This window comes from Lichenostomus cassidix, chromosome 2, assembly GCF_008360975.1.
Source record: "Lichenostomus cassidix isolate B80296 chromosome 2, HeHo_3.0, whole genome shotgun sequence".
NCBI lineage: Eukaryota > Metazoa > Chordata > Aves > Passeriformes > Meliphagidae > Lichenostomus > Lichenostomus cassidix.
The window spans coordinates 90,032,585-90,051,821 of NC_139482.1; the positions used below are offsets into that span (position 1 = coordinate 90,032,585).

The 19,237-nt window shown below is 37.7% G+C and overlaps 1 protein-coding gene across 3 annotated transcripts in view; it reads left to right on the plus strand.

The window, feature by feature from the left end:
• GABBR2 (gamma-aminobutyric acid type B receptor subunit 2) overlaps window positions 1–19,237 on the plus strand; it is a 457,467-nt gene that overhangs the window by 88,901 nt on the left and 349,329 nt on the right. For all 3 annotated transcript variants that reach the window (XM_085052324.1, XM_085052322.1, XM_085052323.1), the window contains one exon: window positions 14,198–14,335. In XM_085052324.1, the coding sequence (XP_084908450.1) occupies window positions 14,198–14,335 (138 nt within the window). The remainder of the gene's footprint in view (window positions 1–14,197; window positions 14,336–19,237) is intronic.

Here is a 19,237-nt window from a genome sequence, read left to right on the forward strand (position 1 = left end):
TTTGTGTTGCTTTGCACAATGTGTGTCACTTTTAATGCAGATACCTGATAAAAAGATGACATTTAAAAAAAAAAAGGTTGGCTTTGTGCTGCATTAAAATTTCATATCAGCTTAATTTATATAGGTCTTACATAACATTGTCATATTGTTTTACCTATTTTTGATTAAGTGGCACTTAGAATCATAGCACCCTATTTGCTGGACACTAAGAATTGCAATTAAGAACTTATCCAATATTCACTGAACATGAGAAAATACAGGAACTAATGGTGCTAAATGTTTTTCAAAAGGCCAATCTAGACTGTCAAATGACGTTTCAAGGTGCATGTGCAAATTTATTGGCAATGATAAATCATGCATTGGAAAGTAAATTCTTTCTACCCAGTGAGGAATTCAGGGCTGAGCAGTACAAGATACTGCAAGCTCCTAATACACCTCACGGAGTTAATGCACAAACAAGTTGAAAACCCATCAAAACAAGACTATAAAGAGTCTCTTCAACTGTCAGGAGCTAGTCAGAAGAAGAACTAGTGCTTTGGTGTTGTGAGCTAATTTGTTTTCTGTATGTTGTGGCATGGAGCAGAAGTATGCAGCACTCAGAAGCTGAATATCAGTAGGCTGTGTATCCAATATTAAGTCCTGAAAAGCCTTTTGTTTGTTGATTTGAATGTTAGAATGTGAACTTGGGAAATAATTTCTCTGAGTAACACTGCAAATCACTCTTGTAGTCTAATTTTCCTAAATTTGTTTTCTATTGTGGTCTCAATTAATTAATTATGTTCATATTTGTTTCTAATGTTTATGGTTGAATGCACACTGTTCATAGTTTATGAATAAAGGAAATTCACAGAAATGGTTGCAACACAATGGAGAATGTGGTGAACAAATTTTCTGTTTCCTTTCCCATAATTTTATCATAATGAATTTAAAGCATGAAGAATTCTGAAATCTGGAGGTGAACTTGTTTTGACTTATCTGCATATCTGTGGAAATATTCTGAGTATAAAGAAGTCAATAAGCTTTTGTGGTTAGGGGAGACATATGACACTTTTCCCCCCACTTCCAACTCTGGCGGTGTTTTCATGCTAACGCACCACATGCCACCCAAATTCATGTTAATATTTGTGATTCATACTTATCCCTGCCTGCCTCTGCTCCTCTTTGCTGTGGGTGTGAGTCTCCTATCTTCCAACTCCTACAGTAGCTTAAACTACATTTTGAACACACTGGAAGAGGGTACTCACACAGTCTCCCATCAGTTTGCATATAGCAGTGTAAGTAGGAGGCAGTGGAAGAAATTATCCTTCTTTTTTCCACTGGTTTTACTGTTGCTAGGGAATACAGGCTCCACTGCACCTGAGGAAGGAGCTGCTCCATGGTCTCATGAAGTGGCACCTGAGATGTTATTTTGTCACCATGTGCTTACTCAGCAAATTGACTTGTGCTTCCAGCTCCATTTGCTGGAGTGGATTTGTTTTGGTTTTGTTTGTTTGTTTGGGATGAGGGCTTTTTCATTGTTGTTTGCTTTTTGGTTGTTTATTTTTATTTTTAAGGTTAGTGTGTTGAACTCTGCTGGAAAAATGTCATATCATTGAAGCTGAAATATGGGGTGCTTGAAAAGAGCATTCCCTTTTAACTGCTGTGTTGTCCTTCACCCTCAAAGCATACCAGTCAAATCAGAGCTGCAGGAAGAGCTGTGGCAGCAGCAAGGCTGTTGTCCTCCCTCTGTCCTTGCCCTGCACACACACTATGACAACACACACACACACGTGTACACATCCCACCTTCACAAAGTGGAAGAGATGGTGATAACTCATCCATTTCCATGTGAGGTCAGCAGGCATATTCAAACAACTGTAAATATTAGTTGTAATTTGTCAACTTGCTTTACCTGAAGTGGGAACCACTTGCATAAACTCTTCTAATTGGGCTGTGGAAAGGTAGCAGCCAGGCGATATATTTCTGACCACAAATTAAGTAGAAAATGTTTTTCTTGGTTCTACTGTGCCATCTGGACTGTGACACTGGAGTGTTTCTGCTTTGAAATCCTAATCTTGCTAGTATACATTGCCACTACTGGTTCTAAATTAGATGTTGTGCCTCCCTCCTGCACCAACGCTTTCCACAGCTGCCAATTTTTATGCAGTTTTCAGTAACCATCAGAAAACCTATTTAGATCTCCTTTACTGCACCACTACTTTGTACTGGCAGACTTAATGACAGAAACCCCTTTCCTCCCCTTGAGACACTCTGAGTGTCATATCAAGTAAGAAATGTGAAATCTCATGAGGTATTCATAGCTCTGGTTCATTTTGAGAATGGTTTCCTTGGACAAGGTCATTGTCAATTTAATATTTCACCTGGTCAGGACTTGCACATTTTCCTTCAGTTTGTGTCCTAAAAAATTGTGAGAAATTTTTAACTCATTCACACCACTTCCTTTACCTTTATCATGCCATAGTAAAAAATAAAATTGATCCAGAGCTGTATGAAGTACTTTTTTTTCACTTGACAGTGTAGTGTCAGCCATGCTTGACAGAATGATTAGAATAATTCTATTAGCATTTTATACCATTTCAGCCTGTTAAGATTCTGGGTGACAGTCAGTACATGTTTGGCAAAAGAACGTCAAGAATCTGCACTGTTCCCAGCGCAAGCTTAAAGCGATTTAGCTCTGTTGGAGTACATGGTATAAGAGGAAGCAAACTGTCTTGAGGAGCTTGATATTTGCATCATTTTTTAATTTATTTTTTATCTCTGGGCAGCTTAGGACAGAATGAATGTGACAAAATCATGAAGATTTTAAGGCAGTGTTATCTTAGTAGACGGACTGAAAAACTTATACTTTTCTCTATCCAGTTACTGAACTAGTATGTGAATTTTCTACTATGATGATTCAGGGACTTTAGTCATTTACAGTTTACTAGAATTTAGTCAAGCCATTTGTAGTGGAGTTTAGGCCAGTTAAAAAGTCAGTTTACCCAGACATGAATTCTTCTCATGCATATGAGCTTTGCTTGTGGGGTAGCAGTGCCTAGTGGAGCATTAAGTGCCAAAGTAATAGCAGCAGTCAGGGAGGTTTCAAATATAACCACAGTGTGAAGGCAGCTGGGCAAATGACAGAGGATTTGGTAGTTTGGAACTTCTTCATGGTGTGTCAGTGAGATTTCTGTAGAGCTTGGTTAACAGCCAGCAGGAATTACTAGTTCAGTGAGGCATGTCTGAGGGAGTTGGTGTTGGGGTTTGTTATGAAGGATTGTGTGCCCAGAGACAAAACAGGATCTCCTGTGGCTCCTGCATGCACCTTGGGCAGCAAGCAGGCAAGGAGCTGAGGAGCAAATAAGCTTGTTGTGAGCGCGTCGCAAGTATGTAATACATTTCAGAAACTAAAGGAAGAGAATTAGGGTGACCTAATTAGGCTAAGGTGGCCTCAGCTCCCAGTATGGATTTTGCTTGCAGTTTCCAGACTTGCATTGAACACGTTTGCTTTTGAACATCTGTGTGGTTGATCTGGGGCCAGCTGCAGGTTTGAGCTGTGCTCTCTCTGGGCATTTCACCTGCACTCAGCTCAGCTCTGTTTCACTTTTGTGCCACATGGACTTTGTTTTTGGGAGCATAAGGAGAGAACCCTCAAGGGTCAACACTTCAAGGTGAGTAATACCCTGCTCTTGGCAAGCTTAATTAAGATTTTCTGTAAGGGCTGTAAGAAAAAGAAAGAACCTTGGTCATTCTGCTTGTAGAAATCCCATACCATGCTGCTGAATGTGTATGGTGAGGATTTATTTTTCAGTCTCCTACCTTTCTTGATCTTTCAAAGGAAAAGCTGTTTGTTAATCATGTTGCATTTTGCAGCATAGAGGAAGAATCTTGCTTTAATAGTTTTAAAGCCATTGAAATTTAGTGTCCATGCATGAACGTGACAGGGCCACATGTCAGACAGATCCACCATTTCATGTTTTTGAAGTGGAAAACCTAATCTGTGCCATTTCTCTAATCTTAGGAACCTAATATCTACCAATTATTTTCCTGGACTATAAAACTCAACTAGATCAAGGTGAGCCTTTAAATAGAGAAAAAAGTTGGGTTTGAGGAAATACCTGTGACAACCTTGCCTGCAGACCTCATGAAATTTGAAACCTTTTTGAACATGTTTCCATTCCAACATCTCTACATACTTCCAGGGCCGATCCTTTTCTTTCCTTTGCCTCTGAGGCTCAACTTTGAGTCAACTCCCCATTGCAGATAAGTCTGTGACACCTCAGGTTGTTGTTAGCAAGGTTCCTCACTGATACTGGGATTTTGGGGGATTTTCGTACCTGCTGACTGTTAAGCACTGTGCCTGTTCACATCATGGAATGACATCCCATCTGAGTAGTTGTTGAGATAAAACTTTATCCTCTCCATATTGTCTCTTTTGCCAGGTATTAAGGGGGGAAAAAATGTGATGCTTACCTGTGCTGATAGGCACATTTCCAGCCTAAGACTTCTATAAAATGGTGAATTATTGTAGTCTCATACTATGTTAGTTTAAGCCAAATTAAAGCATACCATGGATTTAATTTGGCTTTTATGGTCTTACTTAATGGTAGCTTATCCAAAGGATCACAGAGTATTCCTCATTAGATAAATTAGCTTAGCAGAGTTTTATTCACTATAGACAAAGTTCAACTACTTTGCATCACAGAAGGATTTTAATTAAAAATCCTGGGCTTGTGATGAAGGCTATTACACCAGATTTTCTTGACCTTTGAGTAAAAAAAAATTTTTTTTCTAGTCTTAATTCATTACGCCCTTTCTAACCTCTTACTTTGTCAGCTGTATTTTAATTCTGATCTCTGCCTGTGTTTCAGAAGTTCTTGTTGGGGAATTTAAAAAAAACAAAGCAAAAGAAAAAAAACCACACCAAAAAACCCTTCAAACAATATTGCTTCAGAAAGTCATGCTGAGAGCTATATGTACCACTGTGCTCTCTTGATGTTGAATATTATCCTCTAAAGTAAAAGAGTTTCACCCTATTTTCCAAAAATGCGAGGTGCTTTTGGACCTTTTGTTAAAATTCAAATATATTCTCAAGGATGCTACAGACATCCTTGTGATAGCTTAGGAGATTGTCTCACATTTTCCAGGTAAGTGACTTTCAGAAGTTAAAAGAACAATTCTGAAGGGCCTCGGAGACATCTGTGCCTCTTGTCATCCCCAGTGAATGTTTATTTAGAGATTTCTGTGGCAGTGAGCACTGAGAGATGGGTCTTGTTGCCATATGACAGAGGCACACAAGGGAGACTTTACTTCAACATGACCCTTAACCAGAATGGTGCTGAAGAGCTTTTTTCCATCTCTCTTCACCCTCAGAATAACATTTTAATTTCATGTCAGAAAAGTACCAAGAAGGATTTCTTTCTTTTTTTTTTTTCCCCACCCTTACCCCTTTTATAAAAATAAAGCCTTTTTCATGAGTAAGTAGGTCATGGGAAAGAAAGAATTCATATAGCAGATTTCCCATACAACTGCTTCTTGCTACTTCCTGAGGGTCAAGTGATTTTTCAAAATATCATTGCACCACTACCTTGGTTTCAATTGCAGCTTATTACTGCAGAGAGTGGTGCCAGGTATTCTATCATGTATATCATTGGTACTTTAAATGTTTTGCTCCAGTATACCTCTATTTTCTTCCACCTACAAGAACTTCTTGATTGTTATTTAAAAATTTGGGGTTTTCTCCTTTTATATTCTCATATTGTAGTCCCTCCTTTTGTTTATTGCACAGAGCACTGCTGCATTTAAAAGAGTTACATGTTTTTAGTATGCAATAATTTTCAGTGTACTGAAAAGAGACACTACTAAGTGTTCAGAGATGGGACCCTTCCCTGCGAGAGGTGATTCTCCTATTCCCAAAATTACGTGGGGAAAAAAAACCCAATACTGTTAAAACTGACTACATAATCAATAGTAGACATAAGAAAAGGAGAAAATTGGTGAACTTTTTAAAGGCAGCTTCAGAATAATTATTTTACAAAACATAGTATTAATTACTTCTGGTTTAAGTTATGATTTATTGTTTTTGATTGTTCATGCGAAAAGTCATATCTTCTGTATTCTCTATATCTGGAAGAGAAAATAAAATATCATATTTAAATGACACACTTTTTCACTTGTTTGAACTCTTCCCTATATTCTTAAAGGCACAGGGGGAGGGGATGAAAAGTAATCTAACTGAAATATTTCAACAGAACGTGACTATGAAAACACAGGCCATTTACGGTAATGTAATAATAAATAATAAATGGCAATAATGAAGGGAAGAAAAAAAAAGAGACAAGTACAAAATTAAAGAATTGATATTAGTGGCTCTGTGTTGAAGCGGCCAATATTGTCTCCTTTAGCTATCCATTTTGTACTTGAGCTGCAGCTGGTAAATACCTTGTAAATCTACTCCAGCACATGTCTGTGAGACAACAAAATAGTTAATAGACTGCAACAAGAAATTTAAGTGATAATGGCCTTGGGGCTCAAGTTCTGAAACAATTAACACCTTTTGAGGTTATTTAAATTAAAATACTTAAAATTCAACTGATCTCGCTGGGGCATTTAGAAAGTATTTTGATAAAAATTAAGTCAGAAGATAATTTTGTCAATTATTGAATAATTCAATAAATTCTTTGTTTTGTTAGATATCATTGTAATGTTGAGCTTCTTGATAAAAATTTAAATAGCTGGGGAAAACTAAGCCAGCTTATTCTCAAAACCAGAATATATTATTTGTTTTGTAAATATATTTGGATATATTATTTTACTGTTCCTTTGGAATTTTATGCATTTCCATAATTACACTTATTTCCATAAAACATAATGGCAATGGACTAGAGTAGGTTATGTTGGAGCAAGAAGTAAGCAAGGCATTGGTTTCCCTGTTAATACTGAATGAACAGAAGTATCTGATACGTTTTGGGCACCAGAATGTCAGAAAAAACCAATATAAAGTACCAAGACTTAGTTTGGTGTTTAATATATTTATGCCATAAAACCATTAATGTGAACATCCACATGCAGTTTTAAGCACACTTGGAAAAAATTCTAATTCAAGATGTGTGTGGGAACATTCATCCACTTCAATTAATGCTGCTAATTAGAAAACATCTGTAAAACTATCTTGTGAAATATTTTATTAGATGGATGCAGAAGTGAGTGAGTTAAATAAAACAGACTGTATGTTGTGGGTGAGCAAATACACTATGGATGCTTTAAAATCACCTCTGCTCCAGGAATATTTGAACCAACCAATTTGATTCAGGTAAGATGACAGGTCTAACTTCAGAACAATCCAACAAAACTCAGTAACTTATACTGTGAGATCTGACTGATTGCTCATGTTGCACAGTAGGATCTCTGTAAGGCCCAAATATTAGCTCTCCATTAGCAATTCACAATGAGATATTAATGTTTTGAATTCCTGCTCAGCTTCTTACAGACATCCTGGCCAGTGTTACCTGAATTATGAATTTCATCACTGTGTAGCCCTAGAACAACTCCAGCATGTGATTAGTAGTACAGCCAGGAAAAAAAAAAAAAAAGGAAAAAAAGATACATTGGATCTCTGCTTCATCATGGAACTCCATGGGCTGCAGCGACTCACCACAGGCTGCAGCACCTGGAGCATCTCCTGCTCCTCCTTCTTCACTGACCTTCGTGCCTGCAGGGCTGTTGCTCTCACACTTTTTTTCCTTGTTCCTCTTTCACAGCTGCTGTGCAGTGTTTTTTCTGCCTGTTATTAAATGTTTTATCACAGAGTTTCAGCAGTACTGGTGATGGGCTCGGCTTTGGGCAGTGGTGGACCACTTTTGTAGCTAGCCAGAACTGGCTGTCAGTTCTGGGGACAAATGTGGGAGCAACTCCTGGTGTCTTCTCACGGAAGCCACCCCTGCTACCAAAACGTTGCCACAGCAACCCAATAATTGCCTTATTTAAAGGGAGTGATCTAAGTATCACAAATATACAAAATGTTTCATGATGATTTCTGAACTTCTGTGTGTGTAGCAGTTTCATATCAGGGAAAAGCTTCACCTTTGTTTGAGGATAGACTTCACCTTTCAAGCTGAATGCAAGTTTACTCTGAAAAGAGGAAGTCAATTTGATCTCTGCTACTACTGCATATTTAAGCAGGATGGAAACATAGAGTCAGTTTTGATTACACAGGATTTGTCTATTTGCTACATTTGAATTCCATTTCATATTGGAGTTCTTAAATTGGAATCATTCAGTGTAAATGTTATATACTCCAAGAAATAGTAACGAGACTGAAAATATAAGTCTTATAATAAAAAAAGAGCATTATTGGGTAAAGTAAATATACTACTCTTATAAGGAGAGACAGGAAATTTTTGTTTATCTTGCTGAAAGGACTCAGTTTCAAACAGTGAACTGAGTAAAAAGAAAATGCCATTGAGCAAGAGGCTGAGCATTCATGAGGTGCTTAGACAGTCTCTTAGGAAATGAGGGGACAGAGGAGTGAGTGGTCCCCCTTGATGTGGGATCAGTGATCAAAGAGGCTGGTAACACCTAAGGCAGAATACAAGCTGTTAAAGGAGATGCCAAGCCCCAGTACCTTAGTGGTAGCACTCCGTGAGCTATTCCCTGTGCAGCAGGCACAATCAGATAAAGAAGTTGCTAGGTAAAGTCTCGAAGTATGTCAAGAGGTATCAAGGTGAGAGAGTTAATTTAGTGGGAAATATTTCACGGAATAGATAAAGTCCTCCTCTGCTGTTTCCGTTCCTTCTAAAGCCAAGCCAGACTGCTAGTAGTTAAAATTAAAAGATGACAGAGAAATCACATGCAGAAGAGCCCACAGTTTGGGATGGGTTAACTTCAATTTTAAGATGGAGAAGTTTAGTGTAGTTGCTGGAGGGGGTTGCTTTTGTTATTAAATGCAGAACATAGGAATGGCTGGAGCAGTTTTGACCAGACAATGCAAGTCCTCAGCACTGTCCTGGAACAACTGATCAGCAGGAAAAGGTGACATTCTAGTCCTGCTTCCCTAGAACATACCCTTGCCACCAATAATCTGTGATTCAGGAGTTTCCTGAGGAAATTGCCATCTCTCTATTAAGAAGTTTTGAATTGTTTTTGATCTGTCCAATTTAATTTTATGTATTTGTGAACTTTTGGCATTCAAACATCCCCTGGCAAGACATCTCACACCTACTTTGCACAGTGTGAAGTATTCTAGAAGAAATGAAAGGTAGTGCTTTTTCTTTCAATGGATAATTACGTTGTCACTGGATGCTGTGGTTGTCAAAGTGGAGGTTCCAAGAGCAGTTGTACAAACTCACAGAAAGAAAATCCAGCTGCAGTGATGAAATGCAAAAATATAATTGCTGGTTTTTAAAGTACCTGAGTTGCAGATACTTGAAAACAGAGAGAAACCTCAGGGGAAGCATGCACTGCCCATATAAAATAGGCAGAGTTTGCTAAGTTGATTGGCATTTTTTGTAGCTCCGAGCAGTTGTCTATAAGTTCTTCACTGAATTGTCTGTAGTGATTGATGACTTTAAAGAAGTCAATGAAAATTAAATTAGAATAATTGTTGGTGTTCCTCATCTCAGCTGCATTTGAGCTGATGTAACACAGAGTTAGTTTCTAAACAAGATTTCACAGAGAATTGGAATAAGGCTTTGTATCTTTGTTCTCTCTGTTCAAAGAAGTCTCTTTATATATTTATGAGCATTTAGGGCAGAGTGCTGCTGAAAGCTCTCATATCACTTGATAAAGTTGGATATTTTATTATGCAGATTACAGCTGTTTGTTATTCCCTCTTTTCACAAAGGCTCTCTGACATCAATTGCCAGTTGCTCAATAGACACCAAAATAGTTCCTCATGTTTACTTTTACTCAGAAAAAGTACAGTTGTGCCAGAGTACAGCTTACTGAGAAACAGTTCAGCATAGCTATCCAACAGCTAGAAATCTAAACATAATCACACATGGGACCAGTGCATCCATCCCTACAGTGTTCACTGCTGTGCAGCTCTAACAAGATCAGTTAAATTATGAGAATCTGCTGTTGTGCTAGCTCTGTAATTACTCAAACTTGTTAATGTTAACAGGAGTTGGCAAAACTTTTTATGTATGAGAGCTATATGAGTTTCTGCTCTGTGCACCAAGGATTTGCTGTGTGTTATGCTTGTGGCCACGAGGATTTCAGTTCACACCCTGGTGTCTCTTTCACTGTCTGCCAGACAGCCTTCCTGGCAGCCAACAACCCTCACAGGTCAGTCCTGCTGATTCTCCTGACCTCAGTGATGTGTGGCCTTCACATGGGAGATCTTTCTTCTTAGCTGCAGAGGGCCTTTGGGTACACTGGAGATCTCTCTTGTGTATTCAGCTGCTGTGCTGTTCTCTCCCAAAATGTTTCTTTGTCCTTGTGCACCCCTAATGCCTCAGGCAGTTCTTCCTCCCTGTGTATTCGGATCCTTTTCTCAGTGCACGATTATAGTTTTTATTTGTCAGTCTCTCCTCTCAAGAGGATTCAGGAAGGTTAGCACTTCAATCCACAAATTCCTTTGACTTGTCTTCTATGCAGCCATTCATCTGGCTATTTTTCTTAATTAAAACAGGAGATTCTATGCACACTTTGTCAGGTGCCAGCTGTGATACTAAACTGTCTTTGTCACAGCAAGAGGCAGGACATTTCACAAACCTTTGCTTAGTGATTTGCTCATATTTTTCCTTGGTAATTTCCCATCTAATCTGTATCAAGTCAGTGTGTTAAGAGATACTCTTAATGTAATTATTTCATTAATATGTATGTTTGCTATTTATATTTTACTTATTGCTGGCTTCTGACTGAGACTAAGCACTGAGATAAGGAATTATCGTGTTTGGGGTAGGTAGTTCTCAGCAGCCCCTTCTACCAAAGAAAATTTTAATATATAACAAATTGCATATATTCGAAACTCTAGATTTTGTAAAACTAAGACAGGTATTGCAACCATGGTCAGTGTTTCAATGTGCAGTCAAGTTCAGGGGCACAGTGTGGCTGCCTGGTTTTATGTATGGGTTGAAAGTGAGCTGGCTGCAGTTCAGCTCAGCGAAGTGGGCATGTTGATGACAATTTAGGCAAAAGATCAAAACTTGGTAGTAAAAGCAGTGTTGGCTCCTTTATATCTTTCATAGTATAAGTTTGTGACTTTTTATGAGGGATTCTTTCCCCTTTGTTGCTGTCAGTCACGCTCTAATTAATGACAGCCAGATTCTTGTCATCCACATGTGGCCAGGACTTTCTAGCCCTTGCTTTTTAATGTGGGTTTTGGTTCTTATGCAGTCTTCTGTTGTACTGTAAATAGATTGCTGCAAAGGGTTGTTTCTGGACCTAGTTGGAGTCACTTGGGGACACCAATTCAAAAAGTTATTTGGTGGTGATATGATGGGAATTTCAGTGATTGTTTTCTTTCAATAGCTTTGCCCTCATTTAGGGTTACCATAGGTAGGGTTTGGCAACTGAAGACCATGAGCAGCAATGGTGGCCACCTGGGATTTCTGAAAAAGTCTAATTGTTCAGAGGGCTTCCAGAGCTCACTAAGGATGCTTTCTTCAGACTAGAGGCAGGAAGAAACCTTTTCTACTGCTTGTCTGTCTGGCTTGGTAGGGCTATTATTTTTATCTGAATGTTTATTTTTCAATGCTTGTGACAGACTGTTCTGTTGCTTGCAGGGAAGAAGGTTATACACAGTGTATGCTGTGAAATGTGACATTAAACAAATGTGAAAGTCTGCTTTCTCCCATCTTTCTCATTTTTCCTTTCATTTCTGTCCAGTTGTGGCCAGTCACAGTATTGAGTTCTTACTCTTTATCTCTGAGACACACTTTGGACTATTGGCACAGCTATGCTCAAGGAATAGGCAGAGTCTACTATAATTATTCATGGTGGCCTAGAGGAGAGAGAACTGAGACTAGTCAGGAGGAAAGTAAAAAGGTGAAAACATGACAGGCTTTTAACTGGATCACATAGAAGAGAAGCCCAGGTGGTATTGTAGGTACTCTTGATTGATCAGTAAAATATCTCAGCAGTGTGAACCTTTCACTTTGGGGCAGAGATGAACATAGATTTTACCTTCCCAAGAGAGTTGCTGTGTGATTGAAAAAGAGTTGTTGTCATGCCAGTATACTCATAACCATGAAAAGATCAAATAAGAAAGAAAAACCTTATACTAAAACCAATTCTGGACCTCCCAGTGAGCTGACCTACTGGGATCCATAATTGCTGAAGTTTAGTGCAGTGAGAAGCATTTTGTGGGCAAATAGTAGTTAGAAATGCATCAGTGTTTTGTGGTGTAAGGGTGGATTTTAGTGTGAATTTCACTTCAGATAACAGGCCAAAGTCTTTATCATTTAGAGTGCAGAATTTTATTCATCCATAACTTTTCATGTATGTGACCCTTCACGGTCTGCAACTTAGGACAGTTATTTTACTATTAGCATAATTTTTATTTCATATATGATTTGTGTTCTTCTTAAACTGCTACTTAGTGATACATTTTAAATGTGACCTACTGCAAAAAGAAAAATAAATTTATTAACTGGTTTTAAGTTGGTATACAAATCAATTCAACAATCTCTTCTGCTGCAGTTTCAAATGGTAAGGTGGATGAGGGAAACAACTTGGCTAAATGTCAATTAAGTGCAGATATCTAAAGTTCTAGTGTCCTTGGCTGCTTATAAATTCAAGAAGTAGCTGAGCCTTCTAGTCGCATTTGGAATAAACTGGTCTTTAACTAGGGAGAGAAGGAGTAAGAATGGAGGATGTTGCTTCTTCCAAAGATCACAGTCTTAATTCCCTCACAATGTGAGCTTGCCACCAACACATCAAACTGATAGGGGATCCTCTGCCATACTGAGTGGTTTTGGGTTCTTTTTTGCATTAAGAAGTAAAGCGTTGGGTTAGACTATGCACTTTGAGTCTGTGCATTAAATATCTGTATCCTTTCAAGTAAGTGGGAGCAATAATTCTATTCTTGCAGATAGAATGCAAATATAATAATTTTTCTTTTAGCATATTAATTCAGTAAGGAGATTAATATAAGCTTCCAAACTTCTTAGTCAAAATCTTTATTCTCTCTGCAGAATGCAATACAATTACTACTTGGATGCTGAGAGTAAATGAACTGTTTTATTGAATAGTCATAATGAAATATTGGAGGCTGGTATGTGATAGTCCTTATAAAGAGTATGTTTAAGGAAGACTTTGTAGAGGAGGCCAAAGAGGGCAGAAAACTTTTGTTTTGAAAAGAGAAAGGAGTGCTGTTAGTGGAGCAGTGGCAGCTGCCATTATAGTCTGTTGGTACTCCTGATTTCCAGTATGGTTTGGAATCAAATTCTTACCTTCAGGCACATAATTTATTAATACTCTGTTGCAAGCTTAGGGATTAAGGTTATTATGAATGATTGATACTACTCTATTCGAGAATTGTTATAGCTTTTGAAATACTGACTAGCATGAGCCTTTGTTTCTGAATTCTCAGCCCAGCTCTCAATTCACAGTAAAATTCTTTACACCTGAAATAATGATCAAACTAATTATCAGGGAAGCCAAGAACAGGTCAGGTTAAAAGGACCTTAGAATGCCATCTAGCCCAGCCTTCCACTCAAAGCTTGTGAGCTATGAGAGCAGAACAATTAATGCCTAGCATTTTAAAAGAATATTTTGTCATCTTTTGAAGAGTTTCTGTTATCCTTCTAAATGAAAGGCTCTCTGCTATAGATTTTTGCACAGAATACTGAGGTTGGACTTTGAGTAGAAGTTACTTAGAGACAGAACTTTTTTTAGAGACCATTAGTAATGTCAAACTTTCCTCCAGCTATGGAAGTCCTATTGAAAATCTGGTGTTACATTCCAAATTTTGCTTTGGGAAATGGTAGCTCTGAAAGTAGCAGTTTTGGTTGATTTTTTGCTGTACTTTTAAACTATTTGTCAAATGGTGGTATCAAAATTCTGGTTTTGTGCAATGTAAGGAGGGGTTTTGTTGTTCTTTAACTATGGCACATTAGGGGTCCAGAAGAGAGTGCTCTAATTTTTCGTATTTAGGTCTTATGTTTATATCTGTGGAACCCCTAATTCTTTCCCCTGCCAAACTGCCCAATAGATTTATTTAATAGTTAATTATTTTATTTGTGACATTGAATATTGTCTCTATTTTTTTTTCCAGTGTGACAATGCAAAAGGACTCAAAGCCTTCTATGATGCAATAAAATATGGACCTAATCATCTGATGGTTTTTGGTGGTGTATGTGCAACAGTTACTTCTATCATTGCTGAATCTCTAAAGGGATGGAATTTGGTTCAGGTAAGTCATGGAATGGAATGTATTCTAATGCTGACTGTCTTGTCTCTCTGGATTTTTTTAATTTAAATTTAGAAACTTAGGTTTGATGCTTTTAAAACTTAGCATTTTGTGTAATTTTTATGTTTCAGTTTTGAAGACCAGTGAAATTATGTTACTTGTATTATAGCACTGGATTTTAAGTTTGGCATTTCGTTGTACTCAAAAATGCTTGTAAGTTTGGGGCAGCAGGCACGTGTCTCAGTAGGTTAATTAAGTAAAAATAATGTGCCTCAAAAAGCAACCTAGGTGAAATTGAGTTCAGTTATGGTAGGATAGGGGTGCAAACCTAGGACTTCTGAAAAGTTATATGAAACAACTCCTGAGGCCTTAAATTGTGGTACTTCAGCGTATTTACTCAGTCTGTACTCAGTGATAATGCAGTAATGCCCATTGGCTTTAAAAGTGCTGGAAGGACATAAATTCTAAATAGTAACCGGGTTCGTGTCTCAGTGTTTAACTCACAAAGCACATTTATTCCCAATTGTTCTTCTTTCTGACTTTCTCAAAGGTCAAGTTTGTCTAAAGGTTCCCTCTGCTGAGGAATCAGAATTTATTAATACTAATCTTTAAAATGCAGATGATAAGAGCATGATTTTCTTCATTTATTCAATCATCTGTCTAGTGATAATTTTCAGATGGATGGCTGCTCACGTAGCCATCAAGATTTGCTTTTCTGATGCAGAAGTACCCTGGCTTTCTACTCAGTATTCAAATTGCCGAAAGATACTCCTGTATATTCTTTTTTCTTAAAAAAAATTTTCCCCAAATTATTCTATAGCAAAATAATAAAATAATAATATATAACAATTACCTGAGGTTACAGTTACAAACAGGCTCCTCTTTTCCACCTGGAATACTCACTGAGAGTAGTGCAGCAAGAACAAATGAGGCATAATTAAGTTTGTGAAGAAGATGATGATCAGAGTACAAATGGGAAAATCTGAGGAGGATAATTAAAGTAGCTTGTTAACTGTGTTTGCAATGCTTGTCAGATCAGATATTTTTTTCTTCTGCTTCAGGATTTTTTTTCTGATGTGAAAAACAGTTCTTCTGTGGAAACCAAAGAATAGTGTGTCTTTGGGGAGAGTGGAGAAAATAGAAAGCTTGAAACTATCCTTTAACGCTCTCTCTTAAAAATGGCCTAGTTCATGACCTATAATGAAGTATGTGGCTGGAAGTCTTTTTTATATTTTTTTCTCTTTTTAAATTGTCACGTGGAATTTCCATATGATGTAGGATGTTTTAAATAGCTGGATTTCATTGTGCTGAAAATCTTTTCATTTGCAGTCAAGTTCTGCCTGATACTATCTGGAAATCAATTTGTTCATGAAGTTGCTCAGTCAAAGGGAGGGTGATTAGAAAGCTTTTAAATTCCTGAACTTGTCGATATATGTGTTCAGTTATAGAATGATATGAAGCATTGCTACCAGAGAGCATTTATTTCTTTGCGTTTAACCACTATGGCTGTGACTGTCTTAAGCATTATTTATGATATCAGTACATCAAGGTATCCTTCACTGCTTGGGCATAGTATGCTGTGGGCACTAGATAAATCCTCATGGGGCAAAACTGCTCTTTATGTCAGGTTTTTATATATTGATTGACTGAATGATGAAAAAACACAACAGCATGGCTGAGAAGTGTGACAAGGCTTAGTGGATGGTATAGCAGCAATGGCAACAATCTAAATATTGTATGTGGAAGTGTTAAGTCATATGGTGACAGCAATATGTGTATCTGCAAATCAGATGTAGGATATATAAGATAGTGGGGAAAGAGAGTACAAATCCTTCCACTCTTCAGGATCCACTGTCATAAGTGTTTCTGATTAAAATCATAACTTGAATAGGAGGACAAGATAGAAATCTGTAGTTCTCAGAAGTGGAGCAATAATATTCAGCCTGATAAAATATAAGGCTATCTTCCCTCAAAACTTGAAACTTCACCTCAAGGAATCACAGCAAACTCACATAAATTATTGTATGAAATTGTGATGATGACAAAGTCATTTCATGTTGCAGTCAAGAAGAGGGAAAACAGCATATAGACAAAAACTAACCTGACATTGTATTATTGAATAGAGGATTTGCATTTGGATGTCTGACTTCAAAGCTTTGTTCCTGTCCTTGTGCCTGCAGTCATGAAAACAAAGCTCTTAACCCTAGCAGGAACATTTGATTTGATTTACTCAGGTGTCATGAAGTTCAGCAAAGTGATTACTCTCTTACATGCAAGAAAAATGCAGGATGATGCTGATAGTCTTGGAAAAATAGGGATGAAAGAACAACAGAATATACAAACTAAAACAAAATACTTTCCTGGACAAATACAATATGAGGCTTGCTGACTGCAAAACCATTCTGAAAGCCTTTTAGCCCTGATTTCCAAGTTACTGGGTGACTGCTTTTCCTCTGGATGAATTTCTCTTTTCTGCCTCTTCTCCATTCTCTACAATAAGGAGCTGCCAAAACCAAACAATGTTGCAAAAGGCCAAGAGTGTAAAATTAATGGAAAATTTCATATTGTGTTTGCTACTCGGCCAATTATAGCAATGATGAGGGAGGGGAAGGAAATAGATTCTTGCAAGGCAGCTTCAGTTTCTACTTTCCTTACTGTCTGCTTTTGATAAGGATACTGTCTTTTTTACTTAACTGGTTAAATCAGGTCACTGATGGCCTGAAACAATGTGAAATAGGGAAGATTATCAGAGGTTGAGAAGACTCTCAGTCTGAAGGTGACGTCTTCTTTCCATGCCATATCAAAAATAGGTACTTTTCCTTCTTGATCTTGACAAATTCTGATTTAGTTATGATCAGCAGCAGAAAGGGAATTTGTGTTCTCAATTAGCTACCTTCAACTGCTGGCTGATTTAATTATCTTTTACAGTAACAAAATTAATTTTTTTTAATGGAGCATTTTATATCTGTGAAAGAAGCAAGTTGTATTAGTCTGGAAAGACTTATGTCATTCTGAAGGACTTTCACTGAGGTGACACAACTTGGAAAATATTTTTTGAACACTTACTCTTACTAGGACAAATGCAAGCACCCATTCCTTAGCCTCTGAAATGAAAAGCCTCTCCATGGGTAATGTCTGTGTGCCAGCAGTCCTTTGTTGAGTGACAGTATGAATATGGGCTGGAGGCTCTGTGTGCGTCTTTGATCTCCAGGCTGTGGTGTGGAATCCGTTTGAACCTTTGGTGTTTTAGTTTAAAAGTGCCAATCATATCCTGTGCCTTTGAGAGCGGTCCTTAGAGGCATGAAGGCATAATGCTGGGCAGTTGCTGTTCTGTAGGGGGAACAGACCCATGTCAAATTCTTCCAGATTAATCTTATCCCCGTTCCCTTTCAATGTGTATTCAAGGCAATTAAACCAACTGAAGAATCATGAATATTATCTCTAATATCTTATACAACTTTATTCTGTACACTGAAGCATGCCTGCTAGTATCCAGTTAGTGTAAAACAAAGGAGATAGTCAGCTATTCCATCTTTCTCTTCTATTTCAGGGTATCCATCAACAGTTTATCTCCATATGATTTTCTTACAGTGGCAAAAGCCACTGTAGATTGTATAGATTGCTGTGTCTCCAGTTTTTCATTGTCATCTCCTGCTTTTCCCAATTGTTATATTAACATAAAAATTTAATCAGGGTGAGGATTTTGACCACACCAGTCATCTCTTTTAATCTGTGGAACTGCTTCTCAATTTTTGGAGATTTGTCTTTTTCTTCTGTTGTACCATTGATGTTCTCTTACAGCCTGCTTCATTTGCAATTTCATTTAACTATGGAAATAAGTCTCTGCCAGAAAGAAGGTCTAAATGTTTGTGCTTCCTTGGAATATCCTCTGTTTCTACATATTTTATGTAATCTAGTCATAACTGCTGGCTTCTAGGAGAGTAACTCCTTCAGGCAATACAGTGATTAGATCGTAATGACATTCAAAACTGAGGAACCTTATTTTGGATTCAGCATCTCATGTTGGAAAGTTTTCTAACAAAATTATAGGTACCCTAATCATGATGTATTGCTGCTCATTCTCGGGCATGTTAATATCGGATGAGTTCTTGTGTTAGAAAGGGATGTTAGAAAGGGTTTTCCTAGTTCCCCAGCTCATGTGATTGGATATTGAAGAGCCTACCCTAGGATTTGTTTTATTGTGCCAGAGATTCATAGGTATTCAAGATCCCACATCTGAATTACTGAAAAGGCTGCTGCTGTTCAACAAAACCAGTGATGTTTCTAGGTTTTGGTTTCCTTCTGAAGCAAGGCTGATGTGATTGCACTGTCAGTTCCTCCTAGTAATTTCTGACCACTGGCCAATCACAACTCAGATTAACAAAGGATTTCCCAAAGATTATTAGCTTGTACACATTTCTGTGAAAATGAGCTGCTGTGGACAGGGTTCCATATGAATGAAGGAGAGGCTGCAACAAGAGCACAGAGAATTTAGGGCCAGCTGTGCCATGTGGTGCTCCATGTCTAGCTGCTGTTTATGGAAAGGGGACTGACAGCATCAAGAATATTGTTAAAAAACCAGCAGAAAAAAAAAAAAAGATAATACACAATGGAAGGGTGAAACCCAGGAGGATATGAAATAGGAGCTGAGGAATGTGTTTGTATGTGTGTTTGTAGAAGCCCAGGACACAAGTATCTGTAAGAAACCAGACTTTATTAGGTGAATATTACTTGCCAAAATTCTTGTTAATACAGAATTTCTTGTCTATATTCAGGTTAAAATGATGTGGTTTAAAATGGAAGTACTGCAAGTCTTCACAGAGATTTCTATAATGGCTGCTGAATCAAATTTCTTCTTTTTAATATCTGAATTTCCTAAATCCTTTTCCTTGTTACCTGGAGCTC